Raw genomic sequence first — 23,574 nt, 5'->3', positions numbered from 1 at the left:
TACCTATCATAAATTCTGGAGGTTATGCCTTCTAAATGGATCCAAAATCACACACTCCCCTTGACAGCAACAATCACTCCTCAGTCAGCTATGTGGACAGACGGCTCTCAGCACCTGCCCTGTGTGTCGTTCCAGGCCCTGTGTACTTTCTTTCATTTGGCTGCTGCATCCAGACCTTGGCCCTGTCACTTACCAGCTGCACCTCCTTTCATTCCTTTTTATCTATTAGCATGTCGACTCCAAGAGGACTGAGGGCTTCTCCTGTTTTGCTCACTAATCCAGCCCTAGTGCTTGGCACCTAACAGGTTCTTAATAAAGGCTGAATGAAGGGTGCAAAGCTAGACGTGCAGGATTGCCCAGGCGATGTCACGGAAGGTTCATGGCCAAACATTAGACTATCTCACTTAAAATGCCAATGCAAAACCCCAAATTAAACATTAGCAAACAAGTACTTATTGACTAAATAAAAGTGTGAATGAAACATTAAGAGCATCACAGACCCTCAAAGCTAATCTATGTGTCCCCCTAAGAGGGCACAGACTCCAGATTCCAAACTCCTGCTCTGATATATTTTTGAATTTGCAAATTCATGAAGACCTCAGGATGACACACTTCTGAAAGTACAGACTCTAACGCATAAGAACACCAGTTCAGAGCACTTGTGATCTTGTACAAGAAACAAATCCTATGAAAATAAAACAAAGGACTTCCTTGGCCTCCCAAAAAGTATAAGCTTCATAATAACAGCAAAACTAACCCATTTTCAAAGCTTGAATTAAGACTACTCATTTGTGGTAAGGTAACTCCCATCTTTTTTGAGAGTAAATAATGAGACATATACTTTTCTTAAATGGCTCTGAAAAAAATTATAAACTTTAAAAAGTATTTTAAGCAAATAATATTATTAAAATATTAGAAGCTCAAGACAGTCTCTATAAAGACAATACACTTTCTTATTACATACATACTCATGTTTAACTGTATAAAAACGTATGTATTTTATTCACTGTCCTAGCCTGAGCTGAGGCATAAACCTTGTCTGTTTTTCTCACCAGGTATTCGGAGCATCCACAGCAGTATGTGATTCCTTGAGGTTGCTCAGCCCACACTGCTGGGTGGATGGTGAGCGGGTGGATGGAAGGAGGGAGAATGAGCAAATGAATGGATTTTTAAAAACTGTCTTTATAATCATATTGTACCTGGCATGCAGGTTGTTTTATATAGATCACAGGAGAGCCCTGGACAGAAAGGCATAACATAAATTTAAGTTATGTCTGCAAACACAGTAATGGCTTATAGTGGTGACAGGAAGATACAGCTGAGCAGAAATGTACAGGCCAGGGAGAGGCTACTGCATCCAGACTGTGGCCCTGACACTTACCAGCTGTAGAAATTTTAGCAAGCAAATGTCTTTGTCCCAGATGCTTTATTTGTAAAATGGGGATGATAATGGAACCTATCTCCAGAGGTGTTAAGAGAGTTAAACTGCAGAGCCCTTGGAATGGTGAAGCAGTTGCACTCAGCAGCAGCTGCAGGCGGTATTAGTTGGCCATCGAGCAGGTGTGTATACCTGTAGGAGCGCCGGCTCTGGTCCTCACTGTCCTCCAGGAATTGGCGGCGTGGCGGCGGCAGGTCGAGCTCCTCTTGGGATGGCTCTTGAATCAAAGGAGCCGTCTGAAATTTAACAGAAGTATAAAGCAGGCTCTCTGAATTCTATGAATAAATGCAAAACAACTAACAACCAAGAAAATGAACATTCATAAATGTGGAGTTAAAAGGGAGAAACTCCAAATAGTTCACTGCAGTCACTGGGCCAGATTAATAATAGAAACCACTTACACCGATTTTATAAAACACTTATTTTATTTACTCCCCATTAACCTATTTTAATACAAAGTTTAATCAAGCACAAAAAGAGTTCTTAATAAGAGATCACCCTTCATCTACTCTACTCTGACAGTGACTTAAAGGCCTACTTTCTGAAAATATTAAATCTCCTGGATCATCACAAAATCACGGGAGAAAGAGAACAGAATACTACAGGGGCAGCCATGTGCCTACGGAGAGCACTCCCACCAACCCAAGCCCACAGCGGCAGCAAGGCTACCAGAAGAAGCTTTTAAAGAGTGAGAATATTGATTGGACAATCGTTTTTATAACTACTGAAAATTTTCCAAAATGGAAAAATCAAAACCAAAACTAATGTCTTCAAGTTAACTAAGAGATAAAGTTTTTAAGATTATGCATTCAAATATTTATTTTTCATATGTCAATACTCATTATATTTTCATTCTAACATGTTTAAGAATGAACACGTAAAAACGTTTGGTTTTGTGACTAAAGTAATAATATTCTTCAGATGTTATTATACAGCACTCCACTGGCCAGCCTGACGTTTAACTGAAAAGGTAAAGCCACATCAAGCTAAGGAAATCTTTTAGTAAAATTAAAGTTTTAAGGAAAAAGAAAGCCCTATATACTAAACATGTAAGTTTTCACAGCTAACGCAATAATCTTAATTATAAACAGTTAATATGCCCTCTTAAGTAGGCGAATCCTAAATACTTACACTGAAGAATAAAAGGATGTGCTCAATAAGGACAAGTGTCCCTGCCATAAATACTCACCACGTTCATAGGATCGGAGCTGGGAACCGGAAGTAGGTTCTGCTCATGGAAAGTTGTGGACAGGGCCTGAGACTCCAGCGTACTAGAATCCTGCAACTGCTGCACAGGTGGAAACTGAGTCTGCTGATTGTATGTATCCGTTACTGTAAAATCTAAAATAAATTAGAGAATGAGTTCTACAAAAATTATGAGTTACACAAAAAAAGGCACACAAAAAAAGTTAGTTTTATAACGAAAGATGTTTACAGGAATGTTGCTATTTCTGAGTTGGATTCAGTGAAAGTTCTTACCAGGATTCTCTAGAATCATCTGTGAACAGGCGGGAGGCTGTGCTCAGCACACACCTTGCAGTGCAGAGGCCCACAAGCCCGCCGCCAACACCCAGGTACCCCTAAGTCTCCATTTCTACTCAGCCCCTTTTTCCTGGCTATATACTGCACATAAAATGGTTGTTAAAGTCGCTTTCCAGAAAATGTGAGTGTGCCACAAAAGAGCGCGCGCGCGCACACACACACACACACACACACACACGTCATGCAAAAAACTCTCTGGTTTAAAACCACTGATATCAGAGGGCCTTAGAAGAAACACCAGGTTGTGAGGACAACGCATGACAACCCCACTTGAAGCCAGCACTTACCCTGTGATAAGCCAGCCGGTTCGAAGGACTGCTGCGGAGGAGCCTGCTCTTCAAACTGGTCCATGTGCCCTGGTAGCTGCGGAGCCACAAACCTGTCTGGGAACAAGAACACAAAAAGAAGTGCAAGTTATTTCCAGCCTACCAATCTGGACACTTTCACCTGTGCTTCAGAGCACTTTACAGCACCCGGACATTCAGACAGTCTTCTGTGAAGTTCTAAACGCAGTCAGCCAGCAACTGCTTAAAACCTTTGTGGATGTGCATTCTTCCAGGAAACAGAAAGGATACAAACTACAAAATCCTGCTCAAAGAGTAAATATATTTTGGGACATCTACAAAACAGTAAATTGGCTAGCGGACTAGCCTGCTAACAGGCCTGTACGAGAGAGAAGCCTGAGCCAGATACAATCTACAGTGGCACTAAGCTCACTGTCCACAGTTGCGCTGACATTTTCGTAGTGAGACTCTGTTGATGGAGGAAGCAACATGTTGTTTTGGAGCGTGAGTTCCTTGCAGACCAGTGACAAACTGTTTGCAGACCTGCAGTAGCCTGGGATGGCAATGTACCAGAATAGCAATGATTTAACAGATGGATACTTACTGGAAATGAAACATTTTGCAACATACTAAGGGATCTGGTAGGTTACAGGAAAGACAGGTATCAAAAAGTCCTGTCTCTCATCAAACTCTCACACACAGACACACCACACTCTATGATCTGGTCAGAGATGGAGACACCATGGCACCTGAGTGAGAATGAGGGCTAAGGCACTACACGATGGTTCTAGAAGTCAAACCCTGACATGTGTACCTTCATCTGCCTCCAGAGGCGGCTCTGCCAATTGCTGGCCCAGCCCCGTGTCTTCTGCACCTACGACATGCTGAGGCTCCAGGTCGAGCATGGCATCAGGGTTTGCAGTGACGGCGTCCACAGGTGGCTGCAGCTCGTCGCTCTGGACCTCCACCTGCATCTGAGTGGTCACGTGCACACCCTGCTGGTCCACGGCACTGCCGTCCAGCGAGGCGGCTTCTTGGTGCTGCTGTAGCTGCTGAGCAAGCTCATAGCTTCAAAAAACCAACCATGAGCAGCAAGTTAGATGCTGCAGCAGGGACAGGTAGAGAGGCTCAGGAGAAATCTGTGCTTTATTAAATCATGAAATTACTACTACTACGTAATAACTGAATTAAGTTACATCTTTACTTTAAATGTCTTCATTTTGAAGTCACAATGGTAAAAATTAAATACTGGTATGATTCTGAAGAATAATCAATCACGCTGCCTCGGTGCCTTCGACAGGTATGGGGACACAGAGGCAGCAAACTGAGAGTGAAGGGCAACATCCCAGAATTTTTAAGTGAATAAAAAATTTAAAAACCTGCCACATGTTTCAAAGTAAAATTCTCCCAACACAAATTCTAGTGAGTTAAAGTTTCAGAAAAAGAATTGTACAAAATGAGACAGCGCCTTTACAGACTGATTTTAATATTATAAACACTTTGGTGTATGGATAGGAACCAAGTCCTACGACCTGTTGTCTCACAGCTGGGCCACAGACGTCTTTGTGGCCAACGACCCGATGCTTCACAGAGCAGACCAGGAGGCATGCGGCCACTCTGCTATTTTGCAAAATCATTACACAGGTTAATACTGTGATTTTACTATACAAAAATATATCAAGTATATTTTCATCAACGTCAACAATTTCGCTGTCAAAGAGAAAATTGAGCAATAAATTCAGGTGAATAAATCAAAGAACTTAAAAAACAACTGAAACAATTACCCCCTAAACAGGCTACACATGATCTCAGACAAGAGTGACCTGTCTGCTAAGACATCATTATCAGACCCATAAAGAGCTGCTCCCTATGTTCCATTCCAGAATTTTAGGCACCTGCCAACTCAAATTCCATTCGTAGCTCCAAACAAAACCTTTTCACTTCATGATATCAAAAATCATCACTTCTTGCCCTGACCAGTTGCTTAGTGGTTAGAGCATCGGCGCTGGGACTGAAGGGTTGTAGGTTCAATTCCGGGCCAAGGGCACGTACCTTGTTTGCAGGTTTGATCCCTGGCTCCAGTCAGGGCATGAGCGGAAGGCAACCAATTGATGAGTCTCTCTCACATCCATGTTTCTCCCTCTCCTATTCCTTCACCTCTCCTCTCCTTTCCATTTTCTCTAAAAAAAATCAATGGAAAAAATATCCTCAAGTGAGGATTAAAAAAAAAAAAAAAATTATCACCTCTCAATGACTTTTGCTGAGGAAGGGGAACAAGAACATAATAAAAAATAGCGAGGACTTGGGGCCTAGTTGTCACACAGACCATAATAGTGACTGCACAGTGACATCATGGTGTATCGTGTCTTCTCCACAGGCCCCTAGGCAAGGAGATGGTACTGCCAGTTTTCTGTTTGTTGGCTTGGGATTTTTTCATGGCTCTTACTACAGGAACCTTTTAGACCTGTTTTCAGTGTTACAGTGCTTTAGGAATCACCACACTTCCCACAAGGGCTGAAACACTGCAGCTGCTCTGCTCACTGGCAGGTTTGAAGTGCACACACTCCCTGAGATAAATGCCATCCCTGCAAGGGTAGACCTGCCAGTCTTTAGACTGTCCACCTTAGCCACACACCCATCTCCTAAAGTCACTGTGGAATCCTGAGAAGCAGTGGCCAATGTGACATTCCACCTAACAGCGGTGACCCAGCCAAAATGTTGACCTATTTCCCAGGAACTTTGTTGCTGGCCATTGAGTCCACACCTAAGGGCCTTACCATGCTATCACCACCACCACAAAGAGTGCATTACAAAGGCTGTTTTCCCGACAGAGGGAAATACTCTTCACCACGCACGGAGCACGATGGTGCCCACGCTCCACACCTCTGAGCAGGACGGTATCAGGCTTCTGGCTGCCATGAGCAGAGCACAGTGGCTTGAGCACCCTGAACCTAGGAAACCCCAGGTCCTGAATGCCTAGGAAGCATGTAATTTCTTCCCTAAAAGCAATAAAGTATAACTGGATATGTAACAGCAAGCTTCCTCTAGACCAGAGGTGGGAAACCTTTTTTCTGCCAAAGGCCATTTGGGTATTTATAACATCATCCGCTTAATATAATTCACTCAATATAAATTTATGTTGCTATAAAAAAAGCTCTTAGATTTATTGAATTTCGAGTCCTGCCTGTGGCTGCCTTGGTAGGGCCAGACCAAATGATTTCTCGGGCCTGGACATCCCAACCCCTGCTCTAGACTGACACCACCAATGTCATATTCCCCAGATGGTCTCCAGAAGCAGTTAAACTTCTGGGGTAAGGAATCACCTGTGACACTCAAGAAGGTCAATTCTGTCAGGTGTGCTGAGGTAGCCAGGTGGGTGACACCAAGGTAACTTGTCACAGCTAACTTACTCTAACAATGGGGGTTGGTATTGTAGGTGATGTCTAAGCAGAGACCCCTGGGTTAAAATACTGTCTAAAAGTAAATGTTCTAAGGGCAGAAGGGTTAGTATTCTGCTATGATAGGCCTGGTAATTCTTACTTTCAAAGTCTCCTTGGATGTTGCCTTACCAAGGCTTTCCATTACAAACAGAATTCTGTGGCTTCACAGAAATACCTACTGAACAAGCTCCAGATACCACCAGAAAAGCAGGTCAGCCAGAGTTGGCTGGGTCACTCCATTCAGAAATGAAAGAGCCCGCTCATCAAGTAAAAATGTATGTCTACTTTAATGATGGATTTATATGGTGGCTAAAATGTGTATTCTTTTAAATAACAACACAGACTAAGAACCATTCCATACACTGATGATATGCCTAGAATCATAGGGTGGATCACTGTTGTCTTTTTGAAATCTTCACTACCTAATTAATTACACTAGACATAGTCTAGCATTACATCTTGTTACTATCGGTTTTAACAGAGAAGTTACAGAATATTTAGCCCAATATGAAGTACCTCAGGATTATATTAGATATTAAAATTAAAAATGCCTGTGGTTCTCAATAAATCCTTAGACACTAACATTAGTTTTTTAGCCAATACACCTCAAACTAGAAGTAATAACACAGGAGTCAAAGACAACTATTTCTCAAGAACACTCTGCAGCACGAAAAGGAATTATAAGGGCTATTGGAGTGACCGTCAGAACTGTACCTACCGATGGGTTTTCATGTGCTTTTTGCAGTTCAGGGAGGTCTTAAAGGTCTTCTGGCAATAGGGACACATGTAGGGCCGTAGGTCATTGTGGATGCCCATGTGCCGCCGCAAGCTGCCACCAGTGGTGAAAGCTCCGTTACAGATCAGACACTTGAATGACTTCAGTCCCGTGTGTGTTCGGACGTGTGCTTTGAGCACTCCTGCAGAAACAAAGCCTCTTCCACACTGAGAGCATTTAAACGGCTTCTCACCTGTGTGTGATCTAAAACAAATAAGTATGTTAATGAATGAGTGAACTCCTGACACTTTCAAATGCTTTGTAACTCAGACCGCACTCTTGCACAGGATCTCATTAAGCAGCAGACATCGCTTTCCCCTCCACCAGCAAAAACACCCGAGATGCAGCCTCAATTATGTGCATTTGAGACAAACTGGAGCCCCAGGCTTCTCTGGGCGCTATGCTTTTCTCATGACTTCTGTTCTCCCTTGGTGAAGTTTCTACTTTCCTTTCATTATTGCTAGCACCAAAAATCAACCTAAACTCTGATATACCTGAAAAAATGTGAAAGAGCATAATTCTAATGAAACAAAGCAAATACTTCTTCAACATGTCCTAGAAATTGCAAATACTTAAATATAATAGTGTAAATAAAATTCAGTGGCAATTTCCGGCTAAAATATTTTGTCAAGATACTAAGGAATAAAAATATAAATTACCAATAAATATTTAGGGTCAAATGTGACACTTGAAATTCCAAAGGCTAACATAGCCATCCACCTTTCATATTTCTACCAGTCACCAGACCACCAGATCCCTGTCATTATCCCAGATTCCATTTTCTAATGTGCAACCTTACCTGATGTGCTGCTTAAGGTGGCAAGATTTTTTATATGCACGATGACAGTAAAAACACTTGTATGGTCTATCTGCTTCATTTATAAAATTATTATTAAAATAGCTTTGAAAAAACTGGTTTCTTGGAATGGGCTGGATAAGACCTACAAACCAAAAGAAAATCAGGAGTAATTCAGTGCTATTAAGAAAGGTAAATGTCAAAAGCATCTGTTTTACCCAGAAGATGAACATTCTGAGGAGTTAAAAGTATAGATTCCAATATGCCAACTAAATGCTTTTTTCACTGTGTTAGGAACTGGCTATTTAAAAAATACCAATGGGGAAATACTCATAAAGTTAATATAAAATACACAGTTTTTCAACAGAAAGAATACCTATATCGTCAGTTAGTTCCTTTGGTTCTACAGCCAATTTTAACAGATATCTACAATTACTTTCTGTATGATCATTTGTTGGCATGAAATTTACATAAGGTCATCCAAAATGGAGGTTAATTGGAATTTAAATCCCTTATTTGCTCAGTAGTATAAAGACTGTACACTAGGTCCTACAATAAATGCAAAACAGAAATGATACTAACATGACCTTTTATTCTGAAAAAGTCAGCATTTTTCACAGACATTTCATTAAAATTAATAACTGAAGAACATAAGTTATTCAGGTTTTACATGGATAGAGGCTTCCCATGGCTGACCATGAACTACTGGGTCCTGATCAAGCCCCTGAGCTATTGAGGCACTTCAGGAGGAACACACACTTGAACCTGAGTGACTGCAGTTTACAAGAGCATTAAGAAGAGTGACCTGTGAACCCACCATGGCTCTCACCGCCCCCCACGACAGGCAGCCCTCTGCCATGACCCCACTTGGCCCAAAGTCTCCCATCAGCTGTACCACCCACTCCCACGAGATGACTGTTAATGGGTAATGTCCCTGACCTCCCCACCAGCCACTATGAGAGCTCAATTCTTTCCCTAAAACCAACTTTCTCCTCCCGCAGGCTTTAGGCCACCCTTGGTGTAGCTCAGTGGTTCTTAACTTTGGCTGCACATTAGAATCACCTGGGAATCTTTTTAAAATCCTGATTTCTGGGCCTCATTCTCTGGAAATTCTGTTTCTTTGTTACTAATGTTGTGGTCTCACCCCATAACAAAGAAACAGAATTTCCGGAGGATGAGGCCCAGAAATCAGGATTTTAAAAAGATTCCCAGGTGATTCTAATGTGCAGCCAAGGTTGAGAACCACTGGTGTAGCTCCTTCAGACACAGACAGGCAGTAGCACTGTCAGCCCTGACATCTCACCTTCATTGAAACAACCTGCTCAGAGTCTTACCTGGAGACTGCAAACTGGCAATCCGTACCCAGCCTCAAGCTCAGCACCCTCACAAGACCCACAGGTGTCCCTCCTCTCTGTGGTACCCCCACACTGGTGCAGGATCCCCCTCCAGCTACCTACCTCTGAAGCACAAACCCCACCTGGCCCCCACTCCTCTCCTAATTCTTTCCCTTTTGGCTTCTGGAACCAGTGTATTCCATCATAAACAACCTCACAAAATGTCTGATTCATAATTTCTTTGCCACAGTACAATGTCTCTGGTCACATGCTTCTCTTGAGGCTCTCAGTCTCATTCCTAAGGACCCATTCTTTGAAGCTAAGGAGGCCTGGCCCTGAGGGGTGGCCGTCTCTGTCTCCCAATTATCTTCCCTTCCTTCCCCACAGGCCTGCACTACACCAGCCAAATCCCTTCACATCCAATCCCTTCCACAACTGCAAATTCTTGGGCTCTTCTGAAATAATTCAGAAGATCATACAAAGAAAAACAAAAGAGCTTGACAGGAACACCTCAGAGAAAACCGTACATGAACAGCTTAGTGCACACTTGAACAAAAGGGTTTGTTACCTACAAACACAAGTGGGATCAACCACACATGCTGCTCTGTAATTAATTACTTGTTCATTAACATCTGTTCAAGTCATTGCATATGACAGCCTCCTCCTCATCCTCTAGGTGTCTGCAAGGAATCCCACTGCACCGATATGCTCAGGACATCACATGCAGTACTGCTGGATGTTTTCATCACCTCTAACTATGCACAGTCATGATGGATGATAACCTAGTATGTACAACTGTGATTTCATGTTCCCCCAGACATGGACTCTCTGGACTGGTGCACAAGAAGATTCAAAGCCCTTTGCAAGGGGCAAGGGGGTTCCCTACTTTGAATTATTAAAGGAAGTAAAATAATAGGCCTCAGTTTTTAGATGCTTTGTTTTTCACCTCTAATAATTTTACAAACACTAAGTTCTGTTAAAAAGTTAGGATAATGATAAGGTCTCAATTTTTGAAGAAAAAAATTAAGGGTGAATTAAGCATACATAAAAGTCCTAAGGTATTGGTTATAATATGTCATTTCTACTAGACTATCCATCAGTCCTTTAATATGGTTTTGGGTTTTTTTTTAAAGGAAATTGCTAATCTCAAAGAAAGGCATGAATAAATTTCACTTAATATATTCCAAAAATAAACTAAAAGTATCCTTAAAATGTCCTATAATCCCTTCCATAGTAACAGAAGAAACAGCTTCATCTTATTATGATGCTTGAGGAAAATACAACTTAGTCCTACAGGTGTGTTCATATATTGGAAATAGTAAGAGAATGTAAATATTGCAAAATGGCAAACATAAGTACATATGATTAAAAACACATACAATAAATTTGATACACTAGGTTAGACAAATGTGTTAAAGAAAAGCAAGATACATGTACTAAAACCAATAAGATTAAAACACAAATATAAACTTGGAAGATCAAGGCTTAAAACAATAGATAACCAAAGCCTGGCTCACTTCAAAGAAAAGATATTTCAAACATCTATCCTATGTAAAATATTACACTTAAACACACACACAAAATAATCATACAGAGAGAAAAATGGTGATTTAAAAAAATAGACATATCCTAAATGTATATAATTTGAAAATCCATAAACAGCTACTGGTCAGAATATTATGATCACCCAACTCCAATACTTCCTCAATCTGCACGTTTTACTTAAAATTTCATTCTTAAATTAGAAAAAAGAACATTGAGAAGGAAACGGGCAGCATGTCTAGAGCCCTAAAGTGCAGTAAATTAAAGGCTGCTACAGACTACTGGTGCTAGACAGCATGACACAGGACTGTGCAAAGCCAGGTGCACTCTCCAAACTCCTATGCCGAGGGTGGTGCTAATGGATGTGGGAGGCTTGAGTTTCACTCAGCACAGGCCTAGCCTAGACCCAGAACACCTAGGAACCAGCTCTGCCCTGAGCACAAGCTGGTCATATACTCATTAGTATCGCTACAACTCTCTCTAGGACCCAGTGTTTACATCGGTAGATAGAGAGAAGTTTTGGAAAGACTGTTTTTAAGTTCCCATGCAGCTGTAAAAGTTATTTCTAATGCATTATAATACTTTCCAAACTGACAGTTTCAATGTAAAAATACTGTGTTCTAAGTAACTAGACTGAACTGGGACATCTCATTTCCCAATTTAGTCAAATAATTGAAACTAAACTATGCTAAAATCCTCTCTGACGTGTTTTTATCAAATGTCTCCCAAAGTTTATTAGTCACATCTATTAGATACTAGCCCCCAAAGAGCCCAGAGTCTGAGAGAAGAGACAGACGCATAACAAAGAAGGTAAGCATGAAAATAAGTATTTATGACATTTTACAGTGTGAAGCTATCTGTATAAATCATTTCCTTTTTGAATTCCGCTTCCACTAATTTGGTATAAGATGCAGGTATCTGTGAAGCCAACGAGTAAAATATGTGCCATTTTTAACCTTGGAAAAAGTCTGGAGAATCAGAACTCTAGTTCACTCAATTTAAGGATTTATAAACTTAAAGTTAAGAAACCCATAGGTTTTTAACTTGATTCATGGCCACCTGAAGAAAATGGCAATATGAGGATAACCTTCAAGCATGAAGGATAATTCTAGGGCCATTAAATAAATGTTTAATCTGTCTGGACTTTTCAGGAATAACACAAACCACTGAGAACCTACAGACTGTGGTGAAAATTAAATACATATTCAGTAAAATTGGTCTGGGTTTTTTTTTTTGTTTTTTTTTTGTGAGCTAATAAAACCAGACAAGGATATCAAAGTATTCTAACTACCATGGGAGTGCTGATCTGTTTTTATGCTCTAAGCAATCAAATCCCCTAAGAATTATAGTTCCTCAGAAGCTCAAAGATTAAAGCAGCCCAAATAAATAATCCATTACACACCAGGTAAAAATTCTAAGACAAAAACATCAAAATACAAAGTGCACTTCACATAATGACCACCTACCCTTTTTAAAAAATATATTTTTATTGATTTCAGAGAGGGAAGGAGAGGGAGAGAGAGATAAAAACATCACTGATTAGAGAGAATCATTGATTGGCTGCCTCTTGCACACCCACTACTGGGGATCGAGCCTGCAACCTGGGCTTGTGCCCTTGACCGGAATCAAACCTGGGACCCTTCAGTCCACAGGCCTGCACTCTATCCACTGAGCCAAACCAGCTAGGGCTTTGAGAGTTCCTTTCAGGAAGAAATTTTTCTTCAGTGGAACATACTAATACTTTCACTTACACATATTTCTCTTCTAACCAAGAACATAATTTGAGCAACAGTTTAAACAGAACTAGGATCTAAACTGTTAAGTGTGTAATATACCAGCCCATAGCACAGCAAAGCTTTACAAGAACTGCACTAATATCAGCCTAAAACTACATAAGGCTGTGACCATACATAGCATGACATACGCCTTCAGAGGTCCCAGAGGGAAGAGAACCTTACCTACGTCGGTTATGAGGATTGGTTCTTGCAAAGGAATGTCAGGGACTGGAGCGCTGGCCTTGCCGACACGAACCTTGGCGGGTTTCCGCTGGTGCCTCATCTTTCTCAACTCCGAGTGTTTAAAGTGGGAGGCTATGTGTGTCTTCCTATGGCCTGAGGTTCGGAATTTTTTGTCACAGTGAGGACAAGCAAAAGGTCTGACTCCTAATAAAAACAAAAGTAACCATACAATTATTTCAAGAAAATATATCTTAATTAATGCCAATATAAAATTTTAATCTTACTACTGACTTAAACATTCAATTTGTCATTTCATGCTTATAGTTTCCTGACTATTATAAATCACTTCTTTTCCCTAGTTTGCAAACAATTCATATTATAGATGTTAAGGCATGTAATAAAAGCATTTAAGTTAAAAAATATACTATTTTCAGGACAAAGTAAAATACGGATAATCAAAGTACTAGAAGTCTTTATGAATATTAAAGTGTGTGAACTGTTCTCTCTCAAGCCGTAATCTGTGGCCTGGAGTCACATGCCTGCATCTGGGCTTTGCTGGGGTTGTGTGAACTAGTGTTTAGGGACCACCCAGCATTTAGAAAACAAACTGTTATTGATTGTAAATAATAACACCGCTGCTGCTATTGATAGTAATAACATATTGTACTATCACTTTCCTTTTCTGAAGGAAATTTCCTTCTTTTGCAATTTTACTGGTAAGTGAAAATGCAGATTCCAGAGAAGGGCATATAACAAAATTGACTAATTTCAGCTTTTTCAAACACTTATTCACATGGTCAGTTTAGCCCAGGAACCCCAGGCAGGTCAGGCAAGTTACTGCTAACCGTCCAGGGTTCCTTTTGGGGGTGATAAAAATGTGTGAAAATTCTGAACTGTACACCTTAACACAGTGAGTTTTATGCTCTGTGCATTATATCTCAATAAAGCTGTTATAAGTAAAACTGGAGCCCGAATATAAGTGTTTCTGACTTATTACTGGTTACAAAATATCTGAACATTAGAGGAGACGTGGGTGTCCGCCCTGCCTGAGGCCAGCACAAAGCTCCCTGCCTGAAGGGTGCCGGCTGCAGCGGTCAGGTCTTCGCAAAGGGGGACGCTGCTCTTCCTTACCAAGGCCCACTGTCTAAACCTGAACGCCGCTGCCCACAGGTGGTCTCTCTCCCTCTCTGCTCTCATGTGCCCCTTCCCGAGCCCTGCGTTTGACCCCCCTCTTGCTGCCGGCAGCCACAGGACCACAGCCACGTGGGCTTTCTCCGCCAGTACGGACCTCATGCCTAGCCTACAGACGCCATCCACAAACAGGATTAAGGAAGGAAAAGAAGTCCTGAAGGCGCTCGGTGGCGCTGCGCAGACTGCTGGGCACCGCCGATCTGCGCACGGCGGCCCCGCCCCCGCACCTGTGTGCAGGCGGATGTGCACTTTGAGGCTCCCGGATGTGGAGAAGCTCTTCAGGCAGTACTGGCACTTGAAGGCCTTGATGCCCGTGTGCGTCTTGATGTGCGCAGTCAGGGTGCTCTTCACTGCAAAGGCCCGGAAGCACTGTGGGCACTTGAAAGGCTTCTCGTGCGTGTGAATGCGGATGTGGCGCACGAGGTCACTGGGCTTCCGGAACTCCTTGGTGCAGTAGGGACACACGTGCCACCGGACCCCGTTCTCCTCGCGGATGGACCCTGCAGTGCAGTGAGACAGCTTGTGAGATGCCAGGTATCAAGGCGCCTAATGGCCCTAGGGCCAGCGGTTCTCAACCTGTGGGTCGCGACCCCTTTGGCGGTCAAACGACCCTTTCACAGGGGTCGCCTAAGACCATCCTGCATATCAGATATTTACATTACGATTCATAACAGTAGCAACATTAGTTATAAAGTAGCAACAAAAATAACTTTATGGTTGGGGCATCACCACAACATGAGGAACTGTATTAAATGGTTGCGGCATTAGGAAGGTTGAGAACCACTGTATTAAAGGGTCGTGGCATTAGGAAGGTTGAGAACCACTGCTACCTTCTGGCCCTTTTAATACAGTTCCTCACGTTGTGACCCAACCATAAAATTATTTTCGTTGCTACTTCATAACTGTAATGTTGCTACTGTTATGAATCGTAATGTAAATATCTGATATGCAGGGTGTATTTTCATTGTTACAAATTGTTAATAACTAAAGCATAGTGATTAATCACAAAAACAATATGTAATTATATATTTGTTTTCCGATGGTCTTAGGCGACCCCTGTGAAAGGGTTGTTGGACCCCCTAGAACTGCTGCTCTAGGGTTGAGTGAACAGCTCCCCGCAACTGTAAAAAAAACCCGATTCTCCACAGCGGAAGATACATGATCAGTTATGGAAATGGTGGAAATTTCCATCGTTACTGCGATTTGTGGGAGATATGATTTAATCTTGCAGAAAATCCTAACAGTCCCAAGAACGGAAAGCATAGCCAGTACGAGACAAGAGGGCTAACTGGACAGGTGATGTGACTAAATCGAGAGTTAGCTGCAGACTTAATCCATTGTGAATGTGAGTTAAAAACAGTGATTCCAAAATTGACTCAACTTGAGAAGGAATGATGTACTATTTGAGCCTATCCAATATCACTAATAAAAATGCAAATAATTCAGAAGTGATAAGTCCTTATGCTGTAAAAGATAACTAATACGTAGTTATGAAAAATATATATAACATGATCAAAATCAAAAGATTCTTTTGTAACTCTAAATATTCAACTCTGAATCAGGTTTAAAACTATTCCTACTAGAAAACAAAATCATAAGTAGAATTTATGGAACTATAAGAACCAAATGATTTGTAAAGTATACAAAAAAATTAAAAACAAAATTCAGCAGAATACTTTATTTTTAAATTTTAAACAGATTTATTCATGTGACATAGACATACAATGTATAGAACCCACTTAAAATCAATTAAAGTTAATGAAATTCACCAGGAAACGTTAGCTCTTTATGTTAACTCTGTCTGTATAGTAAGACTTCACTTAATGCTAACAGGTTTATGTGACTTAAAGCCAAATCACTACAAAGAAACCAACCGCATCCCAGGCTAACGAGTCAGATTCCTATAGCACTTTTCTGGTCAAAAACACATCACCAAACTTCCAAATTAAGACCCAAATCATTCTAGTATTAAACAGTGAAATAAATGTGAACTATCGTACATTTAAGAAAAATTAACAAAAACAAGTAAGATAATCCTTTTCCAACCCACTGATTCCAGTTCAGGGTCAGGCGGCGGAGAGCTTAGAGCACAGGCGGGGCCACCCTGGACAGGCCGTCCTTCCATCACAGGGTCACGCTCATGCACACCCATGCTCACTCAGACCGGACAGTGTAGACACGCCAGGCACCGTACATCACGTTTACAGCTTTGGCACGTGGGAGGAAACCGGATCCAGAGAAAGCCCATGCAGACATGGGAAAACCCAACCGCACAGCCTGCGGGCCTGGCCAGGAATCCAGTTATTTTCCCTCATCAACATTGTAACAAAATGACGTTATTCGAGGATCTGCTGCATGAATGTAGTTTCAGCAGGAAGAAGAAAATCCCGTGTTTCCTCCTCCGTGCTACCAGTAAATACCAGGAACTCTCCTCTGTGTGAGTGACTGTAGGGAGAGAACATGTATTTTCCTGAACACACTGCTCTTTGCAAGACTAATTAACATAGGTTAGGAAAATGAATGAAAAATAACATTAAAAAAAATAGTAAAACAATGGAAATAAGAAGAACACAATTATGAGGAGAAAAAGTAGGAAACAGGGAAATGATTTCAAAATAAGAAAAAGACATTTAGTTTATGGTCATATCGCTTGTATTAAGGAAGACTAAAACTTAAGACTGCTTAAAATTAATAGGAAAAATTAATTCAAGAAAGTAGAATAATTATCTAAACGTCTTTTCATGACAAATAAAAAAAGCAAGGTATAACAAGGTAAGAGGACATACTATTAGCCAAAATTAGTAAATCATCATGGAAAATCAAATGTTTTCCAAACAAAAATGAGAACCTATCTTTAATTACATAAGATAAGACTGTCATCAGATTCTAATTATCTGTGGGAATAGATGAAGCAGAGTTACAAATCTGGCCTGCACATTTGCTTGGCTCATCCAGGGCTACAATGGAAAACTGAAGCCAGATCCGGCCCTTTGACCAACTTTAGGAAGATGGAGAAAACCACAGCCGCATTCCTCATGGCAACCTTCCTGGGTGGTGGGCAACAGCCTTCCTCTTCAAATGTATTATCAAATTTTAAAAGAAAAAGTATATGTTATAATCATTGTTGAGATAAAAAGGCTTTTACTAAAGTTCAACATCTAGTCTTAACTACCAAAAAACTTTCTAAAAACAGGAGGAGATGAATAAAACAGATCCCAATACATTTGACTTAATAGAAAAATAGAGCAATCCTAATTAAAGTCAGGAAAAAGTCCACTATTACTGCTATTAATTTATGGTGTTTAGAAATATTAGCCAATGAAATTAGGTAAGATAAAGAGACATACTATATAAACTATAAGGGAAAGATAAAATCATTATTTACAAATGATATGATAACATACCCATAAAACTAAATCTCAGAAAAAGGCCCATGTTTTAATACATGGAAGTCAGCATTCTCCATATCTGCAAACTAAACCCAGGAGAAAATTTTAAGATACAACTAAAACTTGAAAAGATCTGAATGAATGAAAGTGCACACTCTATTCTTTGGTACAAAGATTAAAATTATAAAGGCATCAAATCTCCCTGGCTAAATCACTTACATACAAATATCAATAGGACTTTTTTAGAACTACAGCTGTGGAAGTTTAGCAGATGATTCTAAAGTAGATATGAGAAAAAAAGTATGCGATAACAGTCAAAAATACACTTTCAAAAAAATGCAGCAAGAAAGGACTGGGCTCCCTATTAACGCTAAAACCATTCAGTACCACAACACATGAATAAAAACACAGATTAGCGAGGTAGAATAAAGTCCAGGCAGACCCACACAGGTCTGAGAGGATAACAGATGGGAAAGGTGGCGTTGCACTTGAGTGAGGAAACCACAACATAAATGTGTTTGTACACTGGGTGCTCACTTAGGAACAAAATAAGGTTGAGTCAAAGATTGAGTTTAAAATATGAAAGTATGAAACTGTTCGATAAAAGAGGTTGCTATCCATAATGTCAGTGGTGAAGTCTATTACACAAGTCTAAAAGTCATAAAACATTGACCAATTTGGCTATATGAAAACAAAATATTTCTCTCCAATTGGCTATATAAAAACAAACTCGCCCTTTTAACTCAAAAAGGCAAACAAAACAAACAAAAAAAGAAACAAAAACACATACACAAAGGCAAACAAATCAGAAAAGGGCATGTACTATAAATACAGCTCACAAGATACTATCATCCTTAGTATATTAATCACAGCAAATAAAAATCAAGTCCCTCCAATGGAAAACACAGGTGCTCTTTAACATGAGAAGCTGCTCAACCTTACTCCTTCTAAGAAATGAAATTAGAGCCACAATAAGAATGGTTTTAACCCAGGAGAGGAGTAAAAGGATCCCAGAGCTCTGATAACAATCTCTTCCCTGTGAGGAGACAGTGCTCCTATGTTGTTGGGCATGTGAATCCCAAAGACTCCAAGTAAGGAAGTTGGTGATATTGACCAAAATTTCTAAAGTGCTTACATTTTTTTTCTTTTGTTAATCAAGCACATTAGTAACACAAATAATAAATCAGGTCTGCAGGCTGGATCAGCTTTCACACTCTGATGCTGATGACTGCCCTAAAGGTATGCAAGACTGGTGTCCTTGGTCATAGGAAATACACACTGAAGAAGTTAAGAGTTACTGGGGTATTAACTATATCTGCAGGTCACTCAGAAAATTGAGGGAAAACCCAGGTCAAGAGCAAGCAAATGTAAGAAAATGTTAATACTTGAGGAATCTAGATGAAAGGCATATGAGTATTCTTTGTATTGTTTTTGGAACATTTCAGTTAAGCCAAACATTATTTCAAAATTAAAACCTTAGAGCAATCTTTATAGGGCTTAGCCTGTGCAACCTCTGACACTTCCGCTGATGTGCATTACAGATGCATTTACATGTGTGAAACCACACAGCCACAAACATATCCACTGCAGCATGTTTGCATTAGCAAAGACTGCACATAACCTGAACATCATTTATCCATGAAATGGGCTAGGACCCAGGCATTTTATAAAATAAGATAGGTAGAAAAAAGTAAACTGCAAAATAATATACAGTATGCCACCCATCCTGCTAAAAACAACAGTATGAAACATGTAATAATATGCACAGGCCTGTGTAAAAGACACAGAAAAAAACCCCAGTGACAGCAGCTGCCTTGGGGAAGGATGGGTAAAGGACAAGGATGACCAAGGGACTTCTCACAGTATACCATTTGTATCTTTTGAATTGTGTGGCATGAGCAAGTTTCATCTATCTACAAAATAATTTTGAACTATCTGTATTCACTAATCACTTCCTATGTGTCACACCATTCTACATACTTTACATGGACTTCCTCAATTCTCTTCCTTTTATTCTACCATTGCCCCCTTTCCAGAGGTGAAAGCTGACATTTTCAAGGTTAACTAGGTTGCCCAAGGTCAGATGCCAGTAAATGCAAAAGTCGAGGTACATTCTGAGACCACATCACTTCCCCCAGAAGCAGAGCACACACTACGTGCTCACCGTGTGCCACAGGCCACTGCAGATACGGGCCTGCCCTCATGGGAACATGGTGTAGTGGTATAATCACACACACACAGCAGAGCTTTCTGGACACTAATGTAGAAGTTAAATTCTAAAAACTGACAGCACAAGGTGAGGAAGGCAGGCGTCTCTAGCAGCCTGTGTGGGCCATGTTGCCCCCCCTGCCCACGGAACCAGCAGCATATCTGGACTGTTTACAAAGTCTTTGCCAGCCCTCAGCAGGGGGAGGCAGCATGACTATCTGCCTAGAGAAAGCAGAGTCTTGTTCACCCACCCACCTCAGAGCACATGTGGAGCTGCGGTCTCCGGGAGCTCAGTCCTAGGGACCAGGTGCAGGAACCTGGTTACAACACAGTCCTGGCTCTGCTTCGTGCAGTTCAGAAGTGCTGTCCGCCGAGCAGAAGCAGAGGACGGTCTGCTCTTTAGGGAGGGTCACTCAGTTTCCTGCAAACAGTCATGCGGTGTGAGGTTCCTAGAATGTCACTGTCACCTCAGGGCAGTCGAATTCCAGATCCAATGGCAGAGACCAAAGCTAGTAGAACCCAGGGACATGAAGATGGACAGGCGGGTTTGCTGATTAGTTTAGAGGCGCAGCTTCTCCACACGTGCCCTAGCACCCTCAGTACACCTGTGCCAGGCAGGTGCATAAACAATATCACTTCACCTGTGTGTACAGGGCCCCTGGAAACCATCCATTTCAAATGACCAGAATGTGTGCAGTACATTCAATGAGAACACCTGCCCTCCATGCAGATAGCTCCAGAAAGGGCCTGATGCCAAAGTTCTTAAAAATTACCTAAAAGGGTTCTTCCAGAGAGCCAACCCTAGGGACTGAGTCTCCCGTGCCCACATCAGCATCAGGAATGCAACATTTCATAAAAAAGCACTTTTTTCCCTGTCATTCACACTGGTCTTTTTAACATTGCCTTCAGCTTACTGCAGTATATGGGATTTTTCTATACATTGGGAATAATTTCCCCCAAATACAGATATGTGACAAGAGAAGCTGTTTGCACGCTAATTCAAATTGTTTGGTATAAAAACATTGTTGAAACATACAGCAGAGTTATCCTGGTACCTTAATTTTTATTATTTAAAACTTTAACTCAAATCCTTTATAAAGACCAGAGCGGTGAAAAACAGTGTATTTTTTTTTAACTACTGAATAGAAAATGTTTGAAAATTTTAATTTTCTTTTCTGTGTGTGGACACAAAGTATGGGGGAAATATAATAAACAAAGCAAATTTTTTGCTACATTGCAACTACAGTTCTTTAAATTATTTCAACATCAATGTGTGTTCTAGATATTGAATGATTTATGAATCGTTATGATTTAATGGTTTCATAAATTAACTGATTTAAAAGCACCAATGTCACACATTTTTTATTTCAAAAAGTCTATTTTACATAGTAAAATTGAAAGAAAATACTGGCCAAAATAAAAAGTGTCATATAGAAAAATAAAGGGAAAAGGAGTGATAGACAGAAATGAAAAATTAAATCTAAAATTTACTAGAACTGCAAAACCTTGCTGAATACTGTAAACATGTATTTAATTTATTCAAAAATTAACTTGTAGAATCTTTACGAACTCTGTGAGCACAACCCTCCCTATTACAATACTATAGGTAAGGTTGACCAGAACTCCACTCTGAAATCTGTTTAATGCTCAGCGTAGGAGAGAAGTTGATCCCAGCTCCTGGAGAGCTGAGAGAGGCAGCAGGATGAAGCCCACCTTTCTCAGTTTGAGGAGCCTTCTACCTGGACTTGCAGGAAGCAGGTCTGGCCTTTAGTCCGGAGAAGGGCCTGATGCCAGCAGCATGTCAGAGCACCTTCAGAGGTTCTGGCATGATAAATACAGACAGCAGCCAGTGCTAACTCAGACGAAAGGCTCCACCCGCTAGGGATCTCCATTCATTCAACAGGTGTATGGAGAATAGATATTCAAAATGCAAGCACCTTGTGACCTGCAAGGCTGTCCTGTCATAACACAAATATGTGCAAATGGCCCTTTTTCCTTCCTGCCTCCTTGCTACTAGGAAAATCCTGACGAAAAACTGCTCAAATTCCACTGTCCACTTTCCCCTGGGAAAGGGCAGATCCAGGGGAAAGGAGAGCAGGCTACAGTGCTGTGTGGGCTGAGAAAGGATGATTTCACAACCACCTGTTAACAAGGAAATACACTCTCAGAAGTGAACAGAGATGAAAACATCACTCCACACTGTGTAGCAAGAAAGCCCTTGTTCCCCCAAGACAACTGGGGGAGGTAGAGAGTTAGAGCCTCTAAGAAAATATTTTCATGGGAATGCTTCTGCCCAAAAGAAAATAAACTATTTACTCAAGAAAGATGTAGTAACCCTGCCCCCATGCAAAGAGCCATGCTGAGGGAGCAGGGATTCAGAAAGGAACACAGGTTACTCCACTGGCGCAACCACTAACAGAGACCACAGGACGGAGAAAGGAGGAGAGGAGCCCTCTGCAGGGAGCTTCTGTGAGGAGGGCCGCCCACAGGAGTGTGGGTATGGAATGCGAGGAGGGAAGGAAGAAGGCCTTCCTAATGTACAGCAGCCGGGAAACATGGCATGCAGAAGAGATGAGGTCTTGAGGAACAGCAGGAGTCCCACGTTACTGTCAGGAGAGCGGGGGCAGGAAGACAGGACATACCTGTGGGGCAGATTACGGAGGCTCAAAGGCCAAGAAGCAGAAAGGAGTGTAAGGGAAAGGCTGGGGCTTTAGAATGGAGGGGCTGCGCTTTCCAGGTCAGCGATGGTGGCACCATCACTTGGAGGAAGGAAGGGAAGAGTTGGCCGAGGCGGCCATAGCAGTGTAACCAGAATGCGCAGCCTCAGAGGCAAGAAGGGCTAGAGCACAGGAGGGTCAGTGACACCTAAGGCCAAGCCCTTGGAATGAGTCAGGGGGAGACTCGAATCATGGGAAGAAGGCAGCCCATGGAAAAGAGATAGTTTAACAAATTTACCTCCTGGTTTTCAATTTTAAATATCAAACGAATACTATGAGGTAGACATTATCAGAACATTCAACAAACATCACCTTCAGAAGAAAAAGAAAGACATTTCTTCAAAATATGCAAACATCCAAAGGTTAAAGCACACTGAAATTACCAGGTAGAAATGGTGATTTCTTCTTTATCAGCTTCTTCTCCCTTTTGTCCGGCTTCTCTGGGCTCTCCTGTTCTTTCTCTGGCTCCGCATCTACAGGGTCAGCTGGCTCACTGGGCACATCGGGAAGTTCCGGGTCCTGACCCTGCACGGTGGAGCTCTTGGGGTGGCTGGTGTCGCTGGGGTGTGCTGCAGCTGGAATTGAAGACAGCCCACTGTTTTCTAAGGCTTGCTGAGACAGAAAAAACTCGAAGGTTAGGAGATCCAATGGCCCAAACCTGCAACCAAGTCAGCTTTACCTACAGAACTGTAATGCTACCACCTAGAAACGTAAGTCTGCATTTCCAAGGAGCCATCTGTAAGTGACACAACCAAAGGTTTGAGGCTGACATGTCCCTTCTAATATCTGACATCTCACCTCCACCCAAACATGGTATGGCAAGCTTTGACATTTTCCAATTAAAGGGGATTTCAGTGAATTAATTTCACTTCTCGGTATGTGACCTCAGACAACTCTGGTTGTCTCTGAAAGGATTTGAAAATCAGTTTTAAGTTACACTGGGTTTACTCTTAAGATAGC

General features: G+C 41.4%; 1 protein-coding gene across 1 annotated transcript in view; it reads right to left on the bottom strand.

Moving 5' to 3' along the window:
• The window catches only part of ZNF236 (zinc finger protein 236), an 80,216-nt gene that overhangs the window by 28,341 nt on the left and 28,301 nt on the right, over positions 1–23,574 (bottom strand). Inside the window, exons 9-17 of the mRNA XM_081097582.1 lie at positions 22,998–23,226; positions 14,528–14,800; positions 13,110–13,313; positions 8,279–8,420; positions 7,423–7,683; positions 4,079–4,332; positions 3,268–3,363; positions 2,628–2,779; positions 1,571–1,674 (exon numbers count right to left, since the gene is read on the bottom strand). Coding sequence (XP_080953708.1) covers positions 1,571–1,674; positions 2,628–2,779; positions 3,268–3,363; positions 4,079–4,332; positions 7,423–7,683; positions 8,279–8,420; positions 13,110–13,313; positions 14,528–14,800; positions 22,998–23,226 — 1,715 coding nt within the window. The remainder of the gene's footprint in view (positions 1–1,570; positions 1,675–2,627; positions 2,780–3,267; positions 3,364–4,078; positions 4,333–7,422; positions 7,684–8,278; positions 8,421–13,109; positions 13,314–14,527; positions 14,801–22,997; positions 23,227–23,574) is intronic.

This window comes from Myotis nattereri (assembly GCF_964212035.1).
Source record: "Myotis nattereri genome assembly, chromosome: 8".
Classification (NCBI taxonomy): Eukaryota; Metazoa; Chordata; class Mammalia; order Chiroptera; family Vespertilionidae; genus Myotis; species Myotis nattereri.
The sequence above is the reverse complement of the archived record's forward strand: the minus strand, read 5'-3'. Positions and strand labels throughout refer to the sequence as shown.